Here is a 22,939-nt window from a genome sequence, read left to right as displayed (position 1 = left end):
AGGAGGATAGATTGCTTGGTTTGACCAACTGATTTCTAATGGGCCTTCTGAATGAGAGGATTGATTAAACATCCGTCTTTTCCTGCATGGGATCGCTGAGGTAATGGTCAACTCTGTCCTCACACCTATTCATCTCCCCCACTTTGCAGGAAATCAATTACCCTCTACAGGAATGCAAAGCATGGACAATACTGTTTCAGTGTCTAGTGAATTTTACCCTCTCCAGGAATGCATAGCATGGACAATACGGATTTAGTGTTTAGTGAATTTGACCCTCTACAGGAATGCATAGCATGGACAATACTGTTTCAGTGTCTAATGAATTTTACCCTCTACAGGAATGCATAGCATGGACAATACGGATTTAGCGTCTAGTGAATTTGACCCTCTACAGGAATGCATAGCATGGACAATACTGTTTCAGTGTCTAATGAAATGAATTTGACCCTCTACAGGAATGCATAGCATGGACAATACTGTTTCAGTGTCTAATCTAGACATTTCCATGAATGTCCTGTACAGTATGTAGTGTAGCCAATACAAGGCACTGCTCCTTAAGCGGGACACTTATATGCTGTGCATTTAACTTCAACAAAAGCCATTCAAAGTCTAACATTAAGACCGAACAATCTTCAGTGAACTACTTCATCGTGAGAAAAGTAGCAGGGAATAGGCATTGGTCGGATGTGAAGTTATTTACTTTATTAAGACTCTACAACACTGAGGAGTGTTACATTAGTCTGCAGATCAGCTGTGAGTGGGTCATTGCAGGATCTTTCAGCACCAGGAAAACAAAATTAACCAGTGGTAAAATAAGATAAGAACTGTAGTAGGAAGTAGGTAGAGGCAGCGAGGCTCTCTCCAGGCGCTGTTGGTCTGAAGGAACGCGGGGCTGGGGGGGGGGGGATTGAGACCACGGTTCCATCCCAAATGGCACCCTATTCCTTATATAGTGCATAACCTTTGACCAATGCCAATAGTGTACTATATAGGGTTTAGGGCGCCATTTGGGACACATAATTGCCATTTGGGAATCAATCCAGGCTGTAGTAACAGATGCGTTAACATTCCGGTCAAAGCACAGGCAGTTATGGAGGACTTAGTGATCCTAGCAGTGGAAACAATAGGGAAAGCACAATACCACAGCAGCAAGATGCAGATAGAGCCCAGCTAGTGAGAGGAGACCGAGACACCGTCTTTCAATTCAAATCAGCCACTACTACTTCTGTCGCTTCAAACTGCCATCTCCTAGAGGATGGTAGACAAATCCAGCAGGAAGTAAGAAAAGTTATTGTTTACGCCTCAGAAAGAGGACAAAGAGCAGAGGGACGAATATGGCAAATAGTGACTAAGAAAAGATGAAAACACAGCTGCAAACAGTTCATCCAGGTACAATCTTAAGACGGTACAATTGAGAAACTCACTCAACAAAAAAAAATCTATTTCATCCCAGAAAAAACCCAAAGCATAAAAGATCCACAAAAACCCCCACTTAATTTACAGTACTAATACAGCCCACTCTTCATCCGTTAACAACATGGTGAGCTTTACAAAGGCATCGTCTGCTACACACTGTACAATACTGGACATCTTTTTTTTCAACGTTATTTTCAATTAATTTTCAAATAACTTAAAAATCATTCCCGTTAAAAAGTGCAAATCCATTAAAAGATGAGCTTGACTGGATGGGCAATGGTCATGAAAAGTCCGATGTTCAGTGTTTTCTTGTGCAAAGTAACGTTCTAATAATACAAATAATAGTAATTCTAAGAGTTTTACAGGTGTCATAGCTCTCTGTACTTTCTCACATAACTCCATTCGAGTCTCAATCCCACTTGCTTTTTGTTCCCAATCTGAAACCTTTTAGAGGATGTTCCATCAAATCCAGGAATGGAGAGAAAACCCTTAATGGTCCTAGAGAGGAATACTACATATCACCTCAACTTTATTTATTTTTTTAATCAAGAAAGGGGTCAAAAACCGGCAGGTCCCCCGTTTTGACATGGTCCCATTATAGTGTACACATCTCTAAAAACAAAGTCAAAACAATAACATAAAACCAACTTGAAAATATCATAAAATAATACAGAGCTAATATCATAAATGAGGTCTAATGCTTTTATGAGTTTTTTGCTTAAAATATTAGTGTGCTGGAAAGGAAAGGGAGAGGCCATTGGTTGTCTTTTTAGTAACACATGATCTGTGTTCGGGGTCTGTATACTGCAGCTTCCCTTGCCAGGCTTGTTGAAGACACATGGCTCTGAGTGAGGCTAGTATATGCACTACTACACCCACCCTAATCTCTATCCTTGTCTGAGGGATAGGTAGAGAAGCCTCTGCCAGGCTTCATTAGGGCAGCTAACACTCAGGTAAAGGCAGACTGGCATGGGTCCTCATCACAGACCCTAACTGCTTATCAATGAGCTGTGAGTCCCCATCTCTAACCTTAACCACTAACCAATGAGCTATGAGTCCCCATCTCTAACCTTAACCACTAACCAATGAGCTTTGAGTCCCAATGTCTGACCTAACCATTATCCATTTGGTTCTCTCTATTTGGCCTTAACCAGTGACAACAAAGAGCAACCATGAGCGAGAGACAGGGAGATGGGCACTAGGGGGCGACAACATGACTTGAGACGATTTCCCGGGAAGGCAATATTTTCATGTAAACACTGAAGTAGGATGAGGAAAGAATAAATGGGTGGTGGTTGTGAGAAACTGGTCGTTTATAGTGAAATGGAACAACAACAGAACAAGTGGAGGAAAGACATCTTTCCATTGGTGTAGAGTTGAGTTAAGGGGCTGGGGTTTGGGCTGGGGTTTGTCCCGGCTCAGCCCAGAATGTGTGAAGTGTTTCTGGTAAGAGTCTCTGTGGTTGGTTCTTTCCCAGTAAAGGTGGGTGTGAGTTGGTCTGGTTCAGTCTGGACTAGGACTTCTGTTCTTCTCCGGCTGTGGATGAGGGTGTGCTCTCTGGCTTCAGGATCTGATACGTGATTAGGTACTCTGGGTACGCCTGACGAATACAGTGGGAGAGGACAGTCATTGTCATTATAAACACCAACCATACAGTCTCAACACATCTACAGTATGTGCTTTTCGACAGACTTGCACTGTGGAACCGTGGCTCTTGTGAAAGGTGTGTGTGTGTTAGACTGACCTGTTCTCCTCTGTAGATTACGTACTCTGCGTAGGCCAGTCCATTGACGCTGGGCCGGCCAATCACAGAGTGGTGTCCAGGGGGGGCGTGGGCCATCTTCATGGCACTGAACTGGAGGAAGGACTTACCCAGGGTCACCCTGCAGAACAACAACTGCCTGCAACACACAACAACCCAACACACACATACACACACACACATTAGAACAAAACACACACCTCCCTGTAATAAAAAACTTAACACACGCCAGAACATTACACAACTTGAGATCATTCATAACACACACACACATCGGAACAGCACATACAATTGGCTGCAATACACAACATCAGATGGATTAGAAACAGCAGCATACACACAGCCTCTGCTTGCAGAACAGGCTACACATCACACATCATTAAGGAACGTCTGGAGTGAGTCTGACCTGTGGCAGACGTAGCAGGAGCGGTCTTTGTGAGTGGGGCAGCCCGTGCCCCCTCCTATCCCGTACACGTACTGGTTACTCTTGGAGGAGTTCTCTGCAAAATAGATGCCCGCGCCGAACATGCCCCCGATGTAGGCATGCCGCTCGTCAAAACCCTTATGGATGATGGCGTTGATGAATGGAGAGCCTGGCAGAGGAAGGGGGGGGGAGGGCAACCCTCAATCAGAAACAAAAGTTGTAAGAGAATTGTCTCTCTTCAACAGAAACGATAGGTAAATGGTAGAGGTACTGGGTAAATGGTAGAGGTACTGGGTAAATGGTAGAGGTACTGGGTAAATGGTAGAGGTACTGGGTAAATGGTAGAGGTACTGGGTAAATGGTAGAGGTACTGGGTAAATGGTAGAGGTACTGGGTAAATGAAAAACTACCGTGGAAGAGCATGCGCTCGTTGTGGTGGTTGTGGTTTTCGTCAGCGATCTCTTTCTGTCTGTGCGAGTACCTCTCCCTCAACTTCTTATTCACCACCTTCTGGATCTACAGACGGACAGAGCGCACACAGTCAGGCTCAACAGAACTGCCCACGTGCTCAAATCTTCGTCTTATTACCAGTGTTATTAGAGAGGTGTTTATTGAGGAGGAATAGGGATTTGGGGAGGTCGTCTCCACTCCAGACGTCTACGACTCACCTTTAGGATGTTGTACCTGCTGAAGACCCCACCTGCGTTGCCGCCGTCCTGGTGCTCTCGGATCGTACTTTGCAACTGTGAGGACGGTAAAGACAGAGCTGTCATGACAGTGCTTTTGGTCCGATGTCCTTACTTCTCCTAAGTCGACCGTGTCCACTTCTAACACTGATAGAATCTAATTGAACAAAGGCCTGTTTTCGATTGTCCGTTTGATTGAGGAAATGATCTGCGTCGCTGCGCTGCCGACTGAGCAAGTAGCCCTTGGACCAAATCAGGGCTACGTCTGCATTGTTTACATGGTAGAGGAGAGCTATAGTTATAGCACATACCTCCTCCTCTACAGACTGGAACTCCTTATCGTCAGTGGCCAGGTCTATGAGCACCGTACCCTGACTGGCACAGTGGAACGTGAGGTACGGGTTAGCACCTGGAGCAGAGGGACGAAAACACAGCATATGAAAATAATTAATCATGTGAAATTGTATCAGGTAACAATGTAAATGCCCGCACCAAAGCCCACTACCTCATCCTCAAATGAAGACGTTTCTCTATAAATTGCCTAATTGACCTTTTGTCCACTGTACTTGTTTTATTTTTTCCCACAAAGTAGAAATAAGGGAGCAAAATAAATAAATAAATAAATACAGTAGGGGAAGAGGTAGTTGTTTGGGCTAAATTATAGATGGGCTATGTACAGGTGCAGTAATCTGTGAGCTGCTCTGACAGCTGGTGCTTAAAGCTAGTGAGGGAGATAAAGTGTTTCCAGTTTCAGAGATTTTTGCAGTTCGTTCCAGTCATTGGCAGCAGAGAACTGGAAGGAGAGGCGGCCAAAGTAGGAATTGGTTTTGGGGGTGACCAGTGAGATATACCTGCTGGAGCGCATGCTACTGGTGGGTGCTGCTATGGTGACCAGCGAGCTGAGATAAGGGGGGACTTTACTGAGCAGGGTCTTGTAGATGACCTGGAGCCAGTGGGTTTGCGAAGGCCAGCCAACGAGAGCGTAAAGGTCGCAGTGGTGGGTAGTAAAATGGGGCTTTGGTGACAAAACGGATGGCACTGTGATAGACTGCATCCAATTTATTGAGTAGGGTATTGGAGGCTATTTTGTAAATGACATCGCCGAAGTCGAGGATCAGTAGGATAGTCAGTTTTACAAGGGTCTGTTTGGCAGCATGAGTGAAGGAGGCTTTGTTGAGAAATAGGAAGCCAATTCTAGATTTAACTTTGGATTGGAGATGTTTGATGTGAGTCTTGGAAGGAGAATTTACAGTCTAACCAGACACCTAGGTATTTGTAGTTGTCCACATATTCTAAGTCAGAACCATCCAGAGTAGTGATGCTGGACGGGCGGGCAGGTGCAGGCAGCGTACATAGAAGATGTAGTGTAGTAGTGGAGTATAGACGACGCCTGTCCCATGCTTGACTGTTTGTTTTCAGTGTCTCATAACTCATTTTGATTGGTCCACAATGTGGTTTCAAAATATTTAAAAAAAAATCTATCTTTTGTATTACTGTGTCATAGTGGAGTGACACTTCAATACACAGAGCTAAAGGCGGTGTCCTCTGAGTAGCAGGCTGTACTGAGAGACATTGGGTATGGGTAAGCAGCAGTGTGCATGTCTAGTATTACTTCATAAGAGGTTAAACAGTCCTCCTAAATAACCTTAAACTCTCGTGATTAAGCCAGTGTGGCCAATTAGGCCACTATATACTGTATAAGAGAGTTCTTAAATATGAAATCAATAAGGGATGAGATGAATGGAAAACGATCCGGCTGGCAGTATCTTGGCTGAGATCTGGCTCTCTGACCTTGCTGTCCTCCCAGGAGTCTCTCCATGCCTTTGATGAGTTTGTGGCGGTGACCGTAGGCGTTGATCCCAATCTCCTTCAGCTCCTCGTGGCCCATATCGGCCAGGACATCCAGCGTAATCTGCACGGAAACAGAGCAATCAGCCAATCAAGAACAGGAGCTGAGACAGAGCATCTTAAACACAGCAAATCGGAGTGTCTCTCCCAAAAAATGCATCCAATCATAATATCATTAGAACGAAGAGACGGTGACAGTGTTGAGAATAGCAAGTCACAGACCGCTAGAAATAATGTAAAATTCAGAAAGAAGAATATCAACAAATTCCAGAAAAAATCGTAGATTTATCTTAGTTCTCTGGTTAAATGTACTTGCTGGCCACCATTTCTAGCCCTGCAGCCGACCATGACCCATTTCTACCAAGATATGACAAGATATGGTTTAGAGCCGTCTCTCTCCCTCTCGGTCTGTGTCTCGGTCTCCCTCACTCATCCGGCCAGTGCAGGGAGTTGTGTAAAATCTCTCCAGCCACTGAGGGGATACACTTAGCCAGTGGTTGAGGAGAAGAGAGGGGTTTAAATGGGTAACTCACTACTCAAATGCATATTCACTGATCACTGGAGAATCCTCATCCTTAACACAGCATCATCTAGTCTATTCACCAAAAACAAACCTTCAGATATAGACAAACAAACTCTCACACAATCACATAGAGAGAGTGTAATATAGAGAAACTATGAAGAGGCCGTGGTGTGAGTGTGGGGTAGGTTAGTGACTGTGTGTGGGGGACACACTTCATAATTTCTATTCCCTGAGCATATATCCTCTATGGCTGAATCACCTCTTCTCTCTCTGACACTCCCAATCTCAAATAGCCTCCTCCTTGGCTATCCATCACAAGTAAGACAGGTCTGTCACACACTGACACCCGGGCCACTGGCCCTGTCTAATCAATCAGGAAAAGGAACCCCCCACGTGTGACTAACATACAGATGTGATAACGCAGCACAGGAGGTTGGTGTCACCTTAATTGGGGAGGACAGGCTTGTGGTATATATGTTATTTAACCTTTATTTAACTAGGCAAGTCAGTTAAGAACAAATTCTTATTTACAATGATGGCCTACCAAAAGGCCAACTGCGGGACGGGGCTGGGATTAAAAATAAAACAATATAAAAATATAGAACAAACCACTCAACAGCTGGAGCGGGAATCTGTAATGCAGTGATAATGGTGAGAAACCAAAAAACTATCTTGTACGAGAACAAACCACTCCACTTTCATCTCATAAGCTTCTCTACATCTGAAAGACTGGAACTTTTTCCTTTAGCAGTAAACCCCTTCCTTCATGTACATTCTTCCTTTCCTTTCCTGGCTGCTCTGATTCTGAACTTGTCTTTAGGAGAGACAGGAAGGTTGAATAAGGTCTGATTTTCTCTCCTCTCCTGACCTCCCTCCTCGCTCCCGTTCCCTCGCTGCAGGGATCCCTCTGCTCATCTATGTGCAAATGAGATCCCTCTCTGTTCCAGCATGGCTACCATGTCCCCAGCCTGATTTCACCTGACATGTCGTCCCGCACACCCCTAACACCACACGCCGCTCAGCGTGGAACCCAACATCCCCCTAAAATCAATCAGTGGTGGGATGAAGAGGTCAGTCTAAACTACCCTGCCGGAGACACGGGGCACTTTGAGCTGCTGCAGACATAGGCAGAGAAAGAGACAGGGGGGGAGAGGGAGGGAGAGAGAGAGAGTGCAGTCTGCTCTGCAGCATGAGGGAAATTTCATAGTGTCTGGCCATGCAGCACGGTGAAGTCTGATTTCAGCCTGTCTGAGATGATCTGTCTATGCATAAGGGGGGCAAGTAATACTACTGACTGACTGACTGCCTGACTGACTGACTGCCTGACTGAAGGCCCAGTAAAAAGGCCAGCTGCAGACAGAGCAGCACGGATGACAGATTGACTGAGAGTTGAGCTTTTTAGACTTTTAGACGTGAGTGACGGAGGTGCATGAACGAGAAACAGTGAAAGTGATTGGTTTGTACAGGGACCACTAGGATACGTGCATTTACCTGTTCCCTCTCGAAGATGTCGCGCAGGTGCTCCAACCCCAAGCTCTTCAGGAACTGGCTGATGTTCATGTCTAGGATGGCTGTTGAATAAAACACAAAACAGACAATGTGTCAAATGACGGCTTAAATACGGTCTACTCAGACAAATCAGACAAACTCTTTTTCACACGTATTGCCATGTTATGGGAGTCTTCATTTTTCACATTGATGGCCTACTTTGTATGGTGATGCTAAGGGAAAATGTCCACTCTTGGCTGGATACAAAGTTGAATCATATTCTATCTGTGATATATAAAAGACGGAAGGGTTACGTACGCTGTCCTTCCTTCCTGTCGGACCCGGCGGCTCCGTCTGCAGGCCCGGTGGCTCCAGCCACAGTGAGCTCACTGAGGGGACCGGCCAGGTTGTCTATGCTGCTGGCTGCAGACAGGCAGGATGGCGTAGAGGCCGGAGAGATGTCCGCTGCACTGCCCACCGAGCCGCTGCCCACCGAGCCGCTGACCACCGAGGCGCTGCCCACCGAGGCGCTGACCACCGACGCGCTGACCACCGACGCGCTGACCACCGAGGCGCTGACCACCGTGGCCTGAGGCTTGAAGCAGCTGGGCAGGGCGTCTGGGGGCATGGCATCAATCAGCAGCGCTCTGATGTCATCAGCCTGAGACAGAGGAGACAAGAAACAGACATGTAATGAGGATACTATGATAAACATATGAATTGATTTACACAGTAAACCATCTATCGCGTTCATTTGAAGGAAGGTCTTAATTGCCTAAAGTGAATTCCTTCTCAATATCAGAACACGATGGAAATCCTAACAAGTTATGGTTGTGTATTCCAGAATTAAAGGGCAGAGCGACTTTGTGAGAGGCCATTTACCGGAGGTAATTACAAGTGTGTGTGCGTGTGTGTGTGTACCGTAGCCAGGTCCAGTGGCGTCTGTCCCTCCTGGTTCTTCATTGTAGGGTCAGCTCCGTGGGCCAATAGCAGAGCACACAGCTGGGTCCGGCCTTTCTGAGCCGCCTCGTGGAGGGGGGTGAAGGCCCACTTATCTGTAGCGTTCACACACGTGTTGTGCTTGATCAGGAGAGCAGCTATATCCACGTGCTGCGGGAGAAACAACAAATCTGAATGACCCAAAAGAAACAAATCCTTCAGTGAATGACGGAGTGAATCAGTTCAATGACTTAACTTAGTGAAAGAGAGAACTTAGAAACCCTATTAACGTCTGACGTTTCTAGTGTTCTGTGATCATCTCAGTGTTGAGCCGAGCCCACTGACATTTCATCATCACCACACACTGTCACGCACACCCACACAGTGGCCCTACGCAATATAGACGGGACAGGCCCAGTCAAGGTCAGCCAAGGCCTGCCAGCAACCAGCTGACCCATGGGCCTAAGGAGCACACACTCCACACCTACACAATGGAAGTCAGAGCAGCACACAGGCAGATAGTTGTGCAGCAGGAGCAGTTCTCGGGTCCCATGCCAAGGGTAGCAGGCGCTGGACTGGACTGAGAGCCATCTCATAACCCAGGGCTGTTACGTAAAACAGACTGCTCCGAGCTTCCTGCTTGGGCCTAATCATGTCACCAGGCCCCTACACACTACTACTGGACTAAATGGCATAAAGAACACAAACAACGGCCATTTGGACTGCCTATTAGCTTAACAAATGGCCAAGTTTCCCCATCTGTGTCGTCGCAATGGTCAGAGCTGTCCCTGAGAATGCGTTTGATTTAGGGTGGGAGAAGGTTTGGTTGTGGCTTGTCCCTGAGAATGCGTTTGATTTAGGGTGACAGAGGTTTTGGTTATGGCTTGGACATTTATTTTGCTTGTTTGATTTAGACCGAGGTTGTGTTTCCTGTCAGTGCTGCTGTGCTCTCTCTCTCTTTCTCTCTCTGTGACCACTCTCCGTATCATCTCCATATCAGCCAGTGTTCACAAAGCGCCTCCCTCAATGGGCCACGGCAGTGCTTCCCTACTAAATGAATGATGAAACGCAGTATTGTATGAAAAGTTGATGAGATTCTTCAGCCTTGGAGGGACCTCTACAGCACAACATTTACACGCCCGACACAATGTGTCACACTCAGGAACACAACAGAGTGTTTGGTATAAGCAGGGAGCACAGAGAGGCCGTGTGGGGGAACAGGACTAGAGAGGAGCTCTGATTGGCTCAGTAAATGTCATTGGTGTTTATAAGTAATAGTCCACTTTTTGGACTGTGCTCCATGGATTGGAGAAGGGGAGGGGGGGCGAGATGATGGATTATGGCACTCACCCCGTAAGAGGCAGCGTTGTGGAGGGGGATGAGGCCCCCCTTGTCCTGGGCGTTGACATCAGCTCCATGTGCCAGCAGGTATTCTGCTACCTCCAGGTTATTGTAGCCAGCTGGTGGGGGGGGGGGGGGGGGGGGGGGGGACAAACAATGGATTAATGCAGACACCGAAATGTGCTCATATGTATTGCCATGAATGCCTCATTTGGTCAGCCAAAACTTTTCAGAGACCTTTGCGAGGAAAAGGGTGCAAAATGGATTACTCTGGCACCATGGGGCTCAGTGTTCCATCTGACACTGGTATCTCAATCCCTCTCTCCCTAGCTCTCTCTCTCTTCCTCTCTCTCTCCGTAGCTCTCTCTCTCTCCTTCTCAGTATTCTTTCAAGGTCTCAAACGAGCTCAGCTTCAAAGGAGAAGTGACCCTATACCACTGCAGCAATTTATGGTGTGAGAAATTGAACAGAAATCCAGAAATCGGTTCCGCAGCGGTGTGTTGGAGGCACGGTGAGCACACTGTTCCCTCTAGTTGACTCCCCTCCAGGACCCAGTCTAATTAACACTCATTATTAGCTGCAGCCCGATGCCGATCCACACACGGCTCTGGGCGTGTGCGTCGCTTACACTCTCAGACTCTCTCACTGCTACTTTAATGAGGAGACCGCTAATCAAAGTCATTCTCATAGATTAGGTCTCTCGCTCCTCTCAGCTCTTCACGGTGTGAACATGAGGGGGGGAGATGTCTGCTTGGCACACACACACACACACACACACACACACACACACACACACACACACACACACACACACACACACACACACACACACACACACACACACACACACACACACACACACACACACACACACACTATTAAACGCACACATCTCTCCCAGCAGCAGGGTGTTTGGACTTAATGTTCTGCTAGGGGAGATAATTGAGCTGCCGTGTTATGGAGACTAAAGACCTCCGAAACCTCCACTGCAGCACGGACCTCTAGTTAGCAGAATGGAAGTGAATGACAGACTAGAGACACTAAGTTTAAGTGGTAATATTGCATGTAAATGTAATTAAACAGTTGAATCACCACACACACACACATAGACAATCTTAATTTCCGCCGCGCGTTCGGAAGTTGCTAATTTAACTGTGAAATCAAGCTGCGGTAGAAAGTGGGTGAGCGCATGAAACGAGGGGCGTCTGTCCTGATCATCCGCCACCTAGAGAGAGGCCATACTGTAGTAAACACATGGTGTGGTGTGAGGTTTGTGTCAGGTCAGCCGTTGACTGTTGTCCCAGCCCAGGTCCGTTCCCGGTTGCCTCCTGTGACTGTTTGTTTACCCTCACCCATCTGTTGTCCCCCCTCTACTGAGCCACGGCCTTCCACGGGCACAGGGAGGGCAGACTTGTCCAACAGCCGTGGCCATCTGGCTACACACACTCATGACCATTCGGACCTACAGTGTGGCAAAAAAGTATTTAGTCAGCCACCAATTGTGCAAGTTCTCCTGCTTAAAAAGATGAGAGAGGCCTGTAATTTTCATCATAGGTACACTTCAACTATGACAGACAAAATGAGAAAAAAAATCCAGCAAATCACATTGTAGGATTTTTTATGAATTTATTTGCAAATTATGGTGGAAAATAAGTATTTGGTCACCTACAAACAAGCAAGATTTCTGGCTCTCACAGACCTGTAACTTCTTCTTTAAGAGGCTCCTCTGTCCTCAACTCGTTACCTGTATTAATGGCACCTGTTTGAACTTGTTATCAGTATAAAAGACACCTGTCCACAACCTCAAACAGTCACACTCCAAACTCCACTATGGTCAAGACCAAATAGCTGTCAAAGGACACCAGAAACAAAATTGTAGACCTGCACCAGGTTGGGAAGACTGAATCTGCAATAGGTAAGCAGCTTGGTTTGAAGAAATCAACTGTGGGAGCAATTATTTGGAAATGGAAGACATACAAGGCCACTGATAATCTCCCTCGATCTGGGGCTCCACGCAAGATCTCACCCCGTGGGGTCAAAATGATCACAAGAACGGTGAGCAAAAATCCCAGAACCACACGGGGGGACCTAGTGAATGACCTGCAGAGAGCTGGGACCAAAGTAACAAAGCCTACCATCAGTAACACACTACGTCGCCAGGGACTCAAATCCTGCAGTGCCAGACGTGTCCCCCTGCTTAAGCCAGTACATGTCCAGGCCCATCTGAAGTTTGCTAGAGAGCATTTGGATGATCCAGAAGAAGATTGGGAGAATGTCATATGGTCAGATGAAACCAAAATATAACTTTTTGGTAAAAACTCAACTCGTCGTGTTTGGAGGACAAAGAATGCTGAGTTGCATCCAAAGAACACCATACCTACTGTGAAGCATGGGGGTGGAAACATCATGCTGTGGGGTTGTTTTTCTGCAAAGGGACCAGGACAACTGATCCGTGTAAAGGAAAGAATGAATGGGGCCATGTATCGTGAGATTTTGGGTGAAAACCTCCTTCCATCAACAAGGGCATTGAAGATGAAACGTGGCTGGGTCTTTCAGCATGACAATGATCCCAAACACACCGCCCGGGCAGCGAAGGAGTGGTCCTGGAGTGGCCTAGCCAGTCTCCAGATCTCAACCCCATAGAAAATCTTTGGAGGGAGTTGAAAGTCTGTGTTGCCCAGGAACAGCCCCAAAACATCACTGCTCTAGAGGAGATCTGCATGGAGGAATGGGCCAAAATACCAGCAACAGTGTGTGAAACCCTTGTGAAGACTTACAGAAAACGCTTGACCTCTGTCATTGCCAACAAAGGGTATATAACAAAGTATTGAGATAAACCTTTGTTATTGACCAAATACTTGTTTTCCACCATAATTTGCAAATAAATTCATAAAAAATCCTACAATGTGATTTTCAGGATTTTTTTTCTCATTTTGTCTGTCATAGTTGAAGTGTACCTATGATGAAAATTACAGGCTTCTCTCATCTTTTTAAGTGGGAGAACTTTCACAATTGGTGGCTGACTAAATACTTTTTTGCCCCACTGTATATACACACACACTAAGGGAATCTAGAATCCCACTTACGCCTGGCTTGAAAATACAGTGGCTTCCATGAGGTCACACTAGACGTGGTATGGCATGTGACTGCTGCAGTGGATGGGAGCTGTCTTATTGGCCCGTGACCATTTTGTGTGTGTGTTTAAAAAAAATGCTGATCTTAACGTATCTGCCATCATTTCACCGTGTATTTTTTCCATGTGTCACAATTTGTATGTTTTATCTTTAACTGCGCATTTTGGGAAAAGGACCCGTAAGCAAGCATTTCACCGTTACTCTACACCTGTTTTTTACGAAGCATGGGCCAAATAAAAATTTGATTTGATTAAGCTATTCATCAAATCTGGCCCTTTTGACAAGTATAACAGCCATTGATAATTGTTAACAGAAGTTCAGTAACAGATGTCCAACTAGATGGGTCTATGTGCCCCTGGCTATGTCTTGGTGGCCAGTCTTACCTGCAAGGTGCAGGGGGGTGGAGTTGCGTCCCTGGGTGTCTCTACAGTTGATGTTCTCTGGGCTGCAGAGTTTCTGGACGCGGGCCAGACAGCCCTTCTTTGCAGCGTCCAGCAGGGCAGCGTCTCCTCTCAGCAGGTCCTGTATGTCCGTGTCCCCCTCCTTCACCATGTCCAGCGGAGTGTTGCCGTCACGGTTCTTCTTGGTCGGGTCCGCCCCATGCTGAGGGAACCAGCAGAGCAGAGAGACTTGTCATGGATTGCTAAGGAAAAGCACTGAATATACACTCTTTCTCTATGTATTTGAACTGTGAAGCTACATTTTTACATGTGGCTCTATACTCCAGCATTTTGGATTTGAGATCAAATGGATTTGAGATCAAATCAAAAGTTCCTATTGGGGAAAAAAACATAACTCCAAACAAATGCAAATGAATCCAACGAGTTTGTGGAGTCGCAAGCTTGATGTGATCATTGGGTGATAGGAATATGGGACCCAATGCTAAACTTTTGGACTACTTTTAATACCATGTAAGGGAATTTGTCATAATACCTATGACATATTCGAATAGGCAGACAAGATACATAAAGTGCTTTCATTTCTAAACGGTGAAACAGTTATGTATGAATATACCCTCAAATAGAAAGTGACATGCTGTACTGTCGCGTTATATGAAACATTTGATCTCAAATCCAAAAAGCAGGAGTATAGAGCAACCTTTGTTATTTTAGCTTAACTATCCAAATAGATACGGAAGGAAGTATGCCTCTTGACTGCTGCAGTTAGGCACAGTTAGATGTTTGGGTGATGGGCGAAACTAAACAAACAAGCTCTCTTTAGATAGAAATTGTCTCAGTTGATGATTGAGGTGACAGAGTCATTTCTTATCATGTGCATCAAGTTCAATGCAACACTTGTCCCTCTAACCATGAGGTGGGAAGTAACACGTTCCAGCAGCTCTTGGCGTTCTTGTAAGATAACGCTACCAAAAATAACTCCCCAGCTCACAGCTCAGACGCATATGTTTCTGAGGTCCTTATGATTTTAGAACTCACATCAATTGGGACCTGCTTAACCCTAATGATGAACAAAACCATAAAAAAAGGTGCTTACACACGGGCCCCGGTAAATGGCAACTGAAACAAAAGAAGAGACCAGTGGTCCCAGTTGTTGTCTGCTCAAATGTTGTCATTAAAACATTGCTTGATTGGCTGACAAGATGAACTCTGCTAATCGGTCAACCACGCCCGGTGGCCGCTCAAGACTTTGGCCAATTTCATCTTACGGGCGCTCGAGCCAGTGGCACCGCTCATGGGAGCAAAGCGCAACACACTGCGCCGCTTGCAAAACTTCTTGCGTTTTGCCGCCCTACCCCCATTGTAGTCTATGAGACCCATCTCTAAAGCGCCTTTTAAACACCCTTCTCGAGTGATGTTTTCCTGACCGGAGATCTAATGAAAAAAAAAGCCCATAAAACACAAGTGGTGTTCCTGTCTGCTATTCAGCCGTAATAAACAGTGTAACTACCACTGGGCTTTAACATGTGGTAAAATTCGAATACTGAAGCGTTATGACTTTCTACAGTACCTCTCCGTAAAAAAGGGCTTAAAACAGAGAGATAGGGAGAGATGGAGGGAGACAGAGAGAGGTTGAGAAAGCGTGTGACAGTCTGCAGAGACTGAGGGGACTGACTAACTCGGTTTTAGACAGGACATACCTTGAGGAGCAGCTTGCAGATCTCATATTTGCCCTTGGCTGCAGCCTCGTGGAGAGGGGTGAACTTCCACAGGTCTGCTACGTTCACCGACGCCCCGTGTCTCACCAGCAACTCAGCCACCTCGTAGTGACCGTAGGAGCAGGCATTGTGCAGGGGCACCAGACCTCTGCACAGAGAGGGGGAGGGAGGGAGAGAAGATAGAAAGTGATAGAGAGGGAGAAAAAGGGAGAGAGCAAAGGGAGACACAGAGGAGGGAGGGTTAGAAAGTGATGAGCTTCCACCTACTCTGAAATGTCTTGGGTCTAATATAAGAGACATAGCCTGAGGAAACACAACAGAGCGATAACATCTTTGATAGAGATTCTATATCATCTGGGGGGGGGGGAGTGGTGGAGCGGAGAAGATGAAATCACTGCCGAGACAGAAGGTGATAGACAGACATATAGATTCCTGAGCAAACAAGATGGCTACAGAAAGACAACTAGCCAGCCAGCCAGAAAGACTCACCCCTTGTCTTTAGCGTGGACGTCGGCCCCATGATGCAGCAGGTACTCCACCACCGCCACACGGTTGTAGCCAGCGGCGAAGTGCAGCGGCGTGGAGTGACGACCCTCCAGGTCCCGACAATTCACATTCTGTGGAGAGCACAACGACTGCAAGGAGAGAATCAGTTTACATTCTGACAGTGGCACAGGAAGTCTGCAGAGAGCATGGTCAAACACGCGTGGGAAGTGCACACACACAGAGAGGGGGAGAGAGAAGCAGTCTAAAGAGTGACACACTCAACATTCTGACAGCAGCACAAGCTGTCTGCAGGCAGAATGAGAGTATTAGTGTGAGCTGTGAGACCAAAGCCTAGTTCAGATCAAACTGGCAAAAGCAGCCGTGATGAAACTGGCAAGTTTTCAAAAACATTCTCAGAATATCTTGAGCTGAAGGCGACGCAGTCCAGTGAGTTCATACACCAGAACACGGAGTAGCAGAAAATCAAATAACAGTTTCCATATCAACGGGTCCTGGGCATGTCATGTAAACTTGCTTATTAGCCTTCTTTTTTTCCTGTGAGTCAGCTCGCTATACCTATAGTAGGGACACACACACATACACACACACACCCACTTAAATGAGAATCCTACCTTTACAGTGTCCATGTCTCCAGCTTTAGCTGCCTCCAGGAGACGATAGTCTACGTCAGAGTTCCTCACCGGTACATTTTCTGGGGGAGAGAGAAGTACAACATCACAGTATCACCAACCAGTGTCTTAGAGTAACACACACGCCCTCTCGCTCTCCGTACCATCGAGTATCTGCTGCACGGCCTCGTTGCCCATCTGTGAGGCGGTGAAGCCCTGCAGTGAGAGGATGGAGGCGTCTGCTCCGTAGCTCAGCAACAGCCTGCAGGTCTGGAGGTGTCCCGCCATTGCAGCACGGTGCAGGGCTGTCTGCCCCAAGGTGTCCAGGGCATTCATCTGAGAGAGGGAGGGAGAAAGGGAGGGAGAGCAGAAAAGAGTGAGGAGATGAGAGGGAGAGGAGTTGAGAGTTGTGGGGATTGAGCTGTGCAGCTAAATTCACGCATTTTGAAATTAACACAAACAATAATTAATCAGCCGAGCCCACGGGCTGCTGGAGCTCTTCAGAGACTATCAGCACCGAGCAGGAACTGGGAGAGATAGTGTTATTGTGTGTGTGTGTGTGTGTTTGTGTGTTTGGGAGGTCAACTGCATATGTACGTGTATAAATGTATGCTCGTCTCACTGTACAATTGTGTACCAGAGCCGAGCGTTTCAAGTCTGAGATGACTTCCTGCCTGACTTTTATTTATTCTGCCCTGTCTTCATTTCCCTTAGCTCCTGGGATATTCTCATTTCGATTTATTACTGATTGTACAACTCCAAATGAAAGGGGAGGCTCTGCTTAGAACATACTCACAACACAGCGCTGCTCCCCACAGACCCACTGATCAGAGCACAGCAGCAAAACTCCAATACCAGGCGCTGCTCGACTTTACTTGTTAACCCTGCACACTCATGGGAATTGGCCTCTTTGAATAGGGCCAAATTGAAATGCTTCTAACAAAATAAACATGAGAAGCATAATCATGGTAGAAATTGAAGAGCGATGACAGAGAAATGATCAGACCAAAAGGAGAGGACAACAGAGCTCATTTGACATTTTACTGTACTTTTCGCTGCATTTGTTGCGAAATCTGAAAGGCCTCTGGATATATTCAGTAAGACTAGAACGATATTCATGAAAATGTGGGGTAGGTTCAACATAAAAGACCAAAAATGAAAGGGTTTGAGTGAGAGGTCTCACTGGTGTCTCCAAGTGGTCACACACATCTCCCAAGTAGGCACAGATCCTAAGTCATTCCAGTGTACTTTTCTGACTAAAAGAAGAGAGCCTTTAACTATAAAAGGTGCTTTCTTGAGCTCCCCTAGCTGTGCCGTTGAGGAACTAGAGCAAGGACATCCGTATTGCTTTGTTTGGAACACAGCCCTGCATCCCCACCATCACTGAATCACTGTTGTTGTTTTGTTTGGAACACAGCCCTGCATCCCCACCATCACTGAATCACTGTTGTTGTTTTGTTTGGAACACAGCCCTGCATCCCCACCATCACTGAATCACTGTTGTTGTTTTGTTTGGAACACAGCCCTGCATCCCCACCATCACTGAATCACTGTTGTTGTTTTGTTTGGAACACAGCCCTGCATCCCCACCATCACTGAATCACTGTTGTTGTTTTGTTTGGAACACAGCCCTGCATCCCCACCATCACTGAATCACTGTTGTTGTTTTGTTTGGAACACAGCCCTGCATCCCCACCATCACTGAATCACTGTTGTTGTTTTGTTTGGAACACAGCCCTGCATCCCCACCATCACTGAATCACTGTTGTTGTTTTGTTTGGAACACAGCCCTGCATCCCCACCATCACTGAATCACTGTTGTTTACGCAATCCAAGAACGGTCCATTATAAATCGCAATCTGGGTCGGATGGGTATAATTTGAACGCTTGTTCTATTGCCGACATGACTAGCTAATTTAGAAAATACCATGTTGCAGTGTCACACTTTCGAAAGTTGGGCCCTGTACAATCGGCACTGCAGACAACGTGGATGGAACCATGGAATCCAGACATAAAAATGGAATGAAATAATACTCAAAAAATGTATCAAACTCATTAGGAAATAAACTAAATGTATTGAACTTATAAGGAAATCAACTAAATGTATCAAACTCATTAGGAAATCAACTAAATGTATCAAACTCATTAGGAAATCAACTAAATGTATTGAACTCAATAGGAAATCAACTAAATGTATCAAACTCATTAGGAAATCAACTAAATGTATTGAACTTATAAGAAGACTCATTCATTTGACCAAGTTAATCAAAAAGACATTAACAAAAATGCATCAGTGAATTGTATTTTCCTGCAACTTCTGAAACGGCACGGGAATGGGCATGTCTACACTTTGTGTAGCCGTTAGCGATGATGCTAATAATAACCTTTCGGTAGAGATGCAAAGGCTTTCCCAAAAAGCTTCTCAATTAAATGCTAACTACTTAGTAGCCTACTCCTACCTGGCAGAATGACATCATGATTATTTGCATCAATCCAGTGGCCATGTGTTATGCAAACTCAACAATCACATGAGCGCTTGCTGTTGTGCACTTGCTTTAAAAGGTTCAATTCACCCCAATGTTTTATGTATTTTTCCTAAACCTCAAAAGTGGTCTCCTGATGTGGTTTAAGCATTGATGTGGACTTAGAACACCAAATGTTATTGTTTTTCTATAAATAAGTGTGATTTTGAGAGCAAAAAAAATACGGAAGAAAAAAACACAGGGGCCTACACAACGCCCTTCGGGGAAACGTTAGTAATTTTGGTGCACATAGAATAGAGTCATTAGCGCATTCAGGTGTGTGTTTTGGGCTACATTTCTTCACAGCATAGGCTAATTCTGTTCAGAGCAACCCAGGTTTTGACATGTCATCCTTGTAACTGTACATCAAACATAGCGGTCATAAACATTGATACTGTAAATTACATGCACATTTGGAGTCAGAGACCCTGTAACATGTATAGCATGTTACTGCGCAGCCAATGCGCGTTCTAATACAGGCACTTAAAAGTGATCAAATCTTCCATTTACACACCGTATACCGGCAGCGAGTTTAACAGGCTGCCTGCTCTGCTCAGGGAAGTGCTGCGGTTTACCTTTCGATGTCTGTTCCATCTGTCATGCTCCCTAACCAGCTAAGTAGTGCTGGGCCTCTGTGTGGGGGGGGGGGGGGTAGCTACCTCCCCTTATAACTATGAATAAGACAAGCCCAGACATGACAGTCAAAATACCACTGTTTGGAGGCTTCTCTTCTCTGGATAGATACTCAACTGTCAAAAGCACCCAGGAGCCTCTCTCTCGTGTCCGTCTCTGACGTCTTTCTTTAGAAAGTCATATAAAAACACAACTCACGCTATTGAGAGAATTACATCGAGGGAAGCTATCAAGAGGATTCTCTTTAGTGGCTGTCTGGCTTTGAAACATTGTGGAACTGGTGCACGTCTTTCACTAGGTCTGCATGAGGGAAGGACCGCCTGTGAAGGTGAGGACGGGCTCTTCAGGGGGGGGGCTGGCAGGCTCTGAACACTCCATCCATCTGCTCATTCTTATCTGATGGAGCTCTCAGAAGCAGGCAGTTGATCGGCCAGGAGGACAGTCTTTCCCCCCAGTCCGTCCTGTCGTTGGTCTCAATAATACTATAAATGACTGAGCTCTAAAACAAGTGGTAACTTCAGACCCACCCGGACACTGAGGAGACAGATCTCAGCCTTTTTTTAGTTAGAAAAACATCCCGTCTCACAGGGTCTGGGTTCACTCAAACGGCTGCAGATTTACACTCCGATTAAGTATTTTCCATTGTACTTGCCCCTTTTGCTGATACAAGCAGCAAGATCAGTAGAGAGCATGGCAGAAGGGATGGACGGGTGAGGTGAACACTGTACCTTTGCTCCATGTTTCTGCAACACCTCCATGATGTCATTGTGGGCCCTCTCAGCAGCCACGTGTAGGGGGGTCATGAAGCTGCAGAGACAGACAGACGCACACAGGGTTGGGTCAACATCGTCATGATATAGCAGTGGTTAGAGTATCGCTTTAGAGGTCAGACAGAGTTCAGCTAAACAGGAAGAGACTCACTCCTTATTTTTCTCGTTGACGTTGGCACCTTTACGTAACAGCAGCTCTGTGATCTGCTTCCGCTTGGGGTGAGGAGAGGCCACTGAACAGTGCTGCAACACAAGAGGAGGAGTCCATTTAACACTGTGTGGTGTGTGTGTGCGTGTGTGTGTGTGTGTGTGTGTGTGTGTGTGTGTGTGTGTGTGTGTGTGTGTGTGTGTGTGTGTGTGTGTGCTGTGCGTGTGGGGTGTGCCTCACCAGTGCCGTCTCATGTGTCTGTGGGTGTTTGAAGTTGATGATCTCCAGAGCGAGGGACTTCTTGGCCTTGGCCACGTCTGCTTCCCGCGCAGCCTGGAGCAGAGAGTGCCCCTTAAACTCATCTACACAACACACACAGGGGGGGAAACCATGTCATCACTTACACACACGCCATAAGACTTCCATTATTCTCCCAAGTCGTCAAAGGGGGAAACTATTTCAGCATGTGAGTGCATAGGAGAGTCTATAGGTCAGTATGTGAGTGTCAGTAAGTAGATGTCTTTTCTCACAGGTGAGTCTCTCTTTGAGCTCCGGGGTGGGGGCCATGTCCACAGCACTCTTCCCGTGACAGTTGACCAGGGTGGGGTCAGCCCCGTGGCTCAGCAGCAGAGAACACACCTCCACACGGTTCTTCGAGGCAGCCTCGTGGAGCGGGGTGAACTGCCACAGGTCCATGGCGTTCACACACGCTCCATGCTAACAGGAAACAGACAGGGCCGTTACACACCGCACACGTGGTGAAGGAAATAAAGTGGCAGACATGTTTCTGAAAAACTATGTTTTGAAATCCGAACGGGTTCAATAAGAGCAAAGAAAAACGGCTTATTAAAGTGTAAACACGACCCAGGTGTTACAGCGCTACTGACGCGATGTCTGACATTAAAACGTCAGATACGTGACGATGGCTTCCCTTTAGACAGGCCAGTCAGTCCGGAGACTTCATCTCAAAGACAAAGTGAATAGAGAATGAAGTCCGAGTCTGTCTGTCTCCTGTCAAAGGAGGAGAAGCCGGTCAGGCTTTTCGGCCTGTGACGAACCCCTCTGAAAACACCTGACAATAAAGGCTTTCTCAGGGACCTCTATCTCTACCCAGAGCTAAAGGATTCTCACTTCCATAGCCGCCACGTAACAAGCATACCAGCACACAAAAAGCAGCATAGAGTTTCTAACCTTCAGCAGCAGCTCTGTGACTTCATAGTGACCATAGGAACATGCATTGTGGAGAGGAACCAGACCACTGAGGGAGAAAGGAACACAGACAGCATTAGGACATTACAGGGACAGAGTCTATATATCTCTGTGCAATTAGAAACTAAGTTCATTAGGTAACAAGGTCGAATGAAGTGTCTCAGCAAAGTGTGAACTTCAACATTCCAGAAACATTCGTGGGGGGGACGGACGGACACTCCAACACGGCACTCACCCTAAAGCACATGCAAACAACAAACACACTTACCCTTTGTCCTTAGCATGTACGTCTGCACCGTGCTGTAGTAGGAGCTGGACTATTCTGACCCGGTTGTACCCTGCAGCCAGGTGGAGAGGGGTGGACTACAGGAGAGAAAGGAGAGAGAGAGAGAATGATCAGAACAAGACAAGGACATCTGAGAGTACACTTTCTAACTTAACGACAGAAAATACCCCCTACTGGGCAGGAGCACGATGCGCATTACAGCACCTAAAGCACGTTAACCACGCACCTTAGTGCTAGCCTATGAGCCTGTCTGTCTGGGGAGAGAAGTTGATGTGAGGTCCCAAAGAGGGAGGAGAGGACTCAGGATGGAATGTTTATCCGGAGGTCAGAGTTCACGGAAACAGAAGCGCAATTAACTCTGAACCGGAGTCGGCAACATAAAGAGCTGATCTGGGAGGACAATATTCTTTAGGTCATTATAGTTAATGCTTCATATCAGGTGAAAACCTGGTGGGCTAGCCTGGGCTATAGTGTGACTGTTTTTATATCTTATCTTATCTCTGTGTGTGCGTGTGTGTGTGTGTGTGTGTGTGTGTAACCTAAATGAAGTGCATCTCATCTCACAGATTCTGTCCTCCC

General features: G+C 46.4%; 1 protein-coding gene across 2 annotated transcripts in view; it reads right to left on the bottom strand.

The window, feature by feature from the left end:
* Window positions 1–680: 680 nt before the first annotated feature.
* LOC109867893 (poly [ADP-ribose] polymerase tankyrase-1) overlaps window positions 681–22,939 on the bottom strand; it is a 106,332-nt gene continuing 84,073 nt past the window's right edge. The window contains exons 7-28 of one of the 2 annotated variants that reach the window (XM_031802424.1): window positions 22,343–22,437; window positions 22,057–22,123; window positions 21,396–21,582; window positions 21,106–21,227; window positions 20,869–20,960; window positions 20,676–20,754; window positions 16,957–17,128; window positions 16,796–16,875; window positions 16,167–16,312; window positions 15,660–15,825; window positions 13,945–14,164; window positions 10,437–10,546; window positions 9,069–9,257; window positions 8,466–8,808; window positions 8,151–8,230; window positions 6,080–6,200; window positions 4,600–4,697; window positions 4,271–4,345; window positions 4,013–4,118; window positions 3,585–3,771; window positions 3,161–3,317; window positions 681–3,016 (exon numbers count right to left, since the gene is read on the bottom strand). In XM_031802424.1, the coding sequence (XP_031658284.1) occupies window positions 2,930–3,016; window positions 3,161–3,317; window positions 3,585–3,771; window positions 4,013–4,118; window positions 4,271–4,345; window positions 4,600–4,697; window positions 6,080–6,200; window positions 8,151–8,230; window positions 8,466–8,808; window positions 9,069–9,257; window positions 10,437–10,546; window positions 13,945–14,164; window positions 15,660–15,825; window positions 16,167–16,312; window positions 16,796–16,875; window positions 16,957–17,128; window positions 20,676–20,754; window positions 20,869–20,960; window positions 21,106–21,227; window positions 21,396–21,582; window positions 22,057–22,123; window positions 22,343–22,437 (2,979 nt within the window). In that variant the 3' untranslated portion in view covers window positions 681–2,929. The remainder of the gene's footprint in view (window positions 3,017–3,160; window positions 3,318–3,584; window positions 3,772–4,012; window positions 4,119–4,270; window positions 4,346–4,599; window positions 4,698–6,079; window positions 6,201–8,150; window positions 8,231–8,465; window positions 8,809–9,068; window positions 9,258–10,436; window positions 10,547–13,944; window positions 14,165–15,659; window positions 15,826–16,166; window positions 16,313–16,795; window positions 16,876–16,956; window positions 17,129–20,675; window positions 20,755–20,868; window positions 20,961–21,105; window positions 21,228–21,395; window positions 21,583–22,056; window positions 22,124–22,342; window positions 22,438–22,939) is intronic. The other variant, XM_020457206.2, reaches the window with a different exon arrangement.

This window comes from Oncorhynchus kisutch, linkage group LG23 (assembly GCF_002021735.2).
Source record: "Oncorhynchus kisutch isolate 150728-3 linkage group LG23, Okis_V2, whole genome shotgun sequence".
In the NCBI taxonomy this organism is placed as follows: Eukaryota; Metazoa; Chordata; class Actinopteri; order Salmoniformes; family Salmonidae; genus Oncorhynchus; species Oncorhynchus kisutch.
Note: the sequence above shows the minus strand (reverse complement) of the source record. Positions and strands in the feature narration are given on the sequence as shown.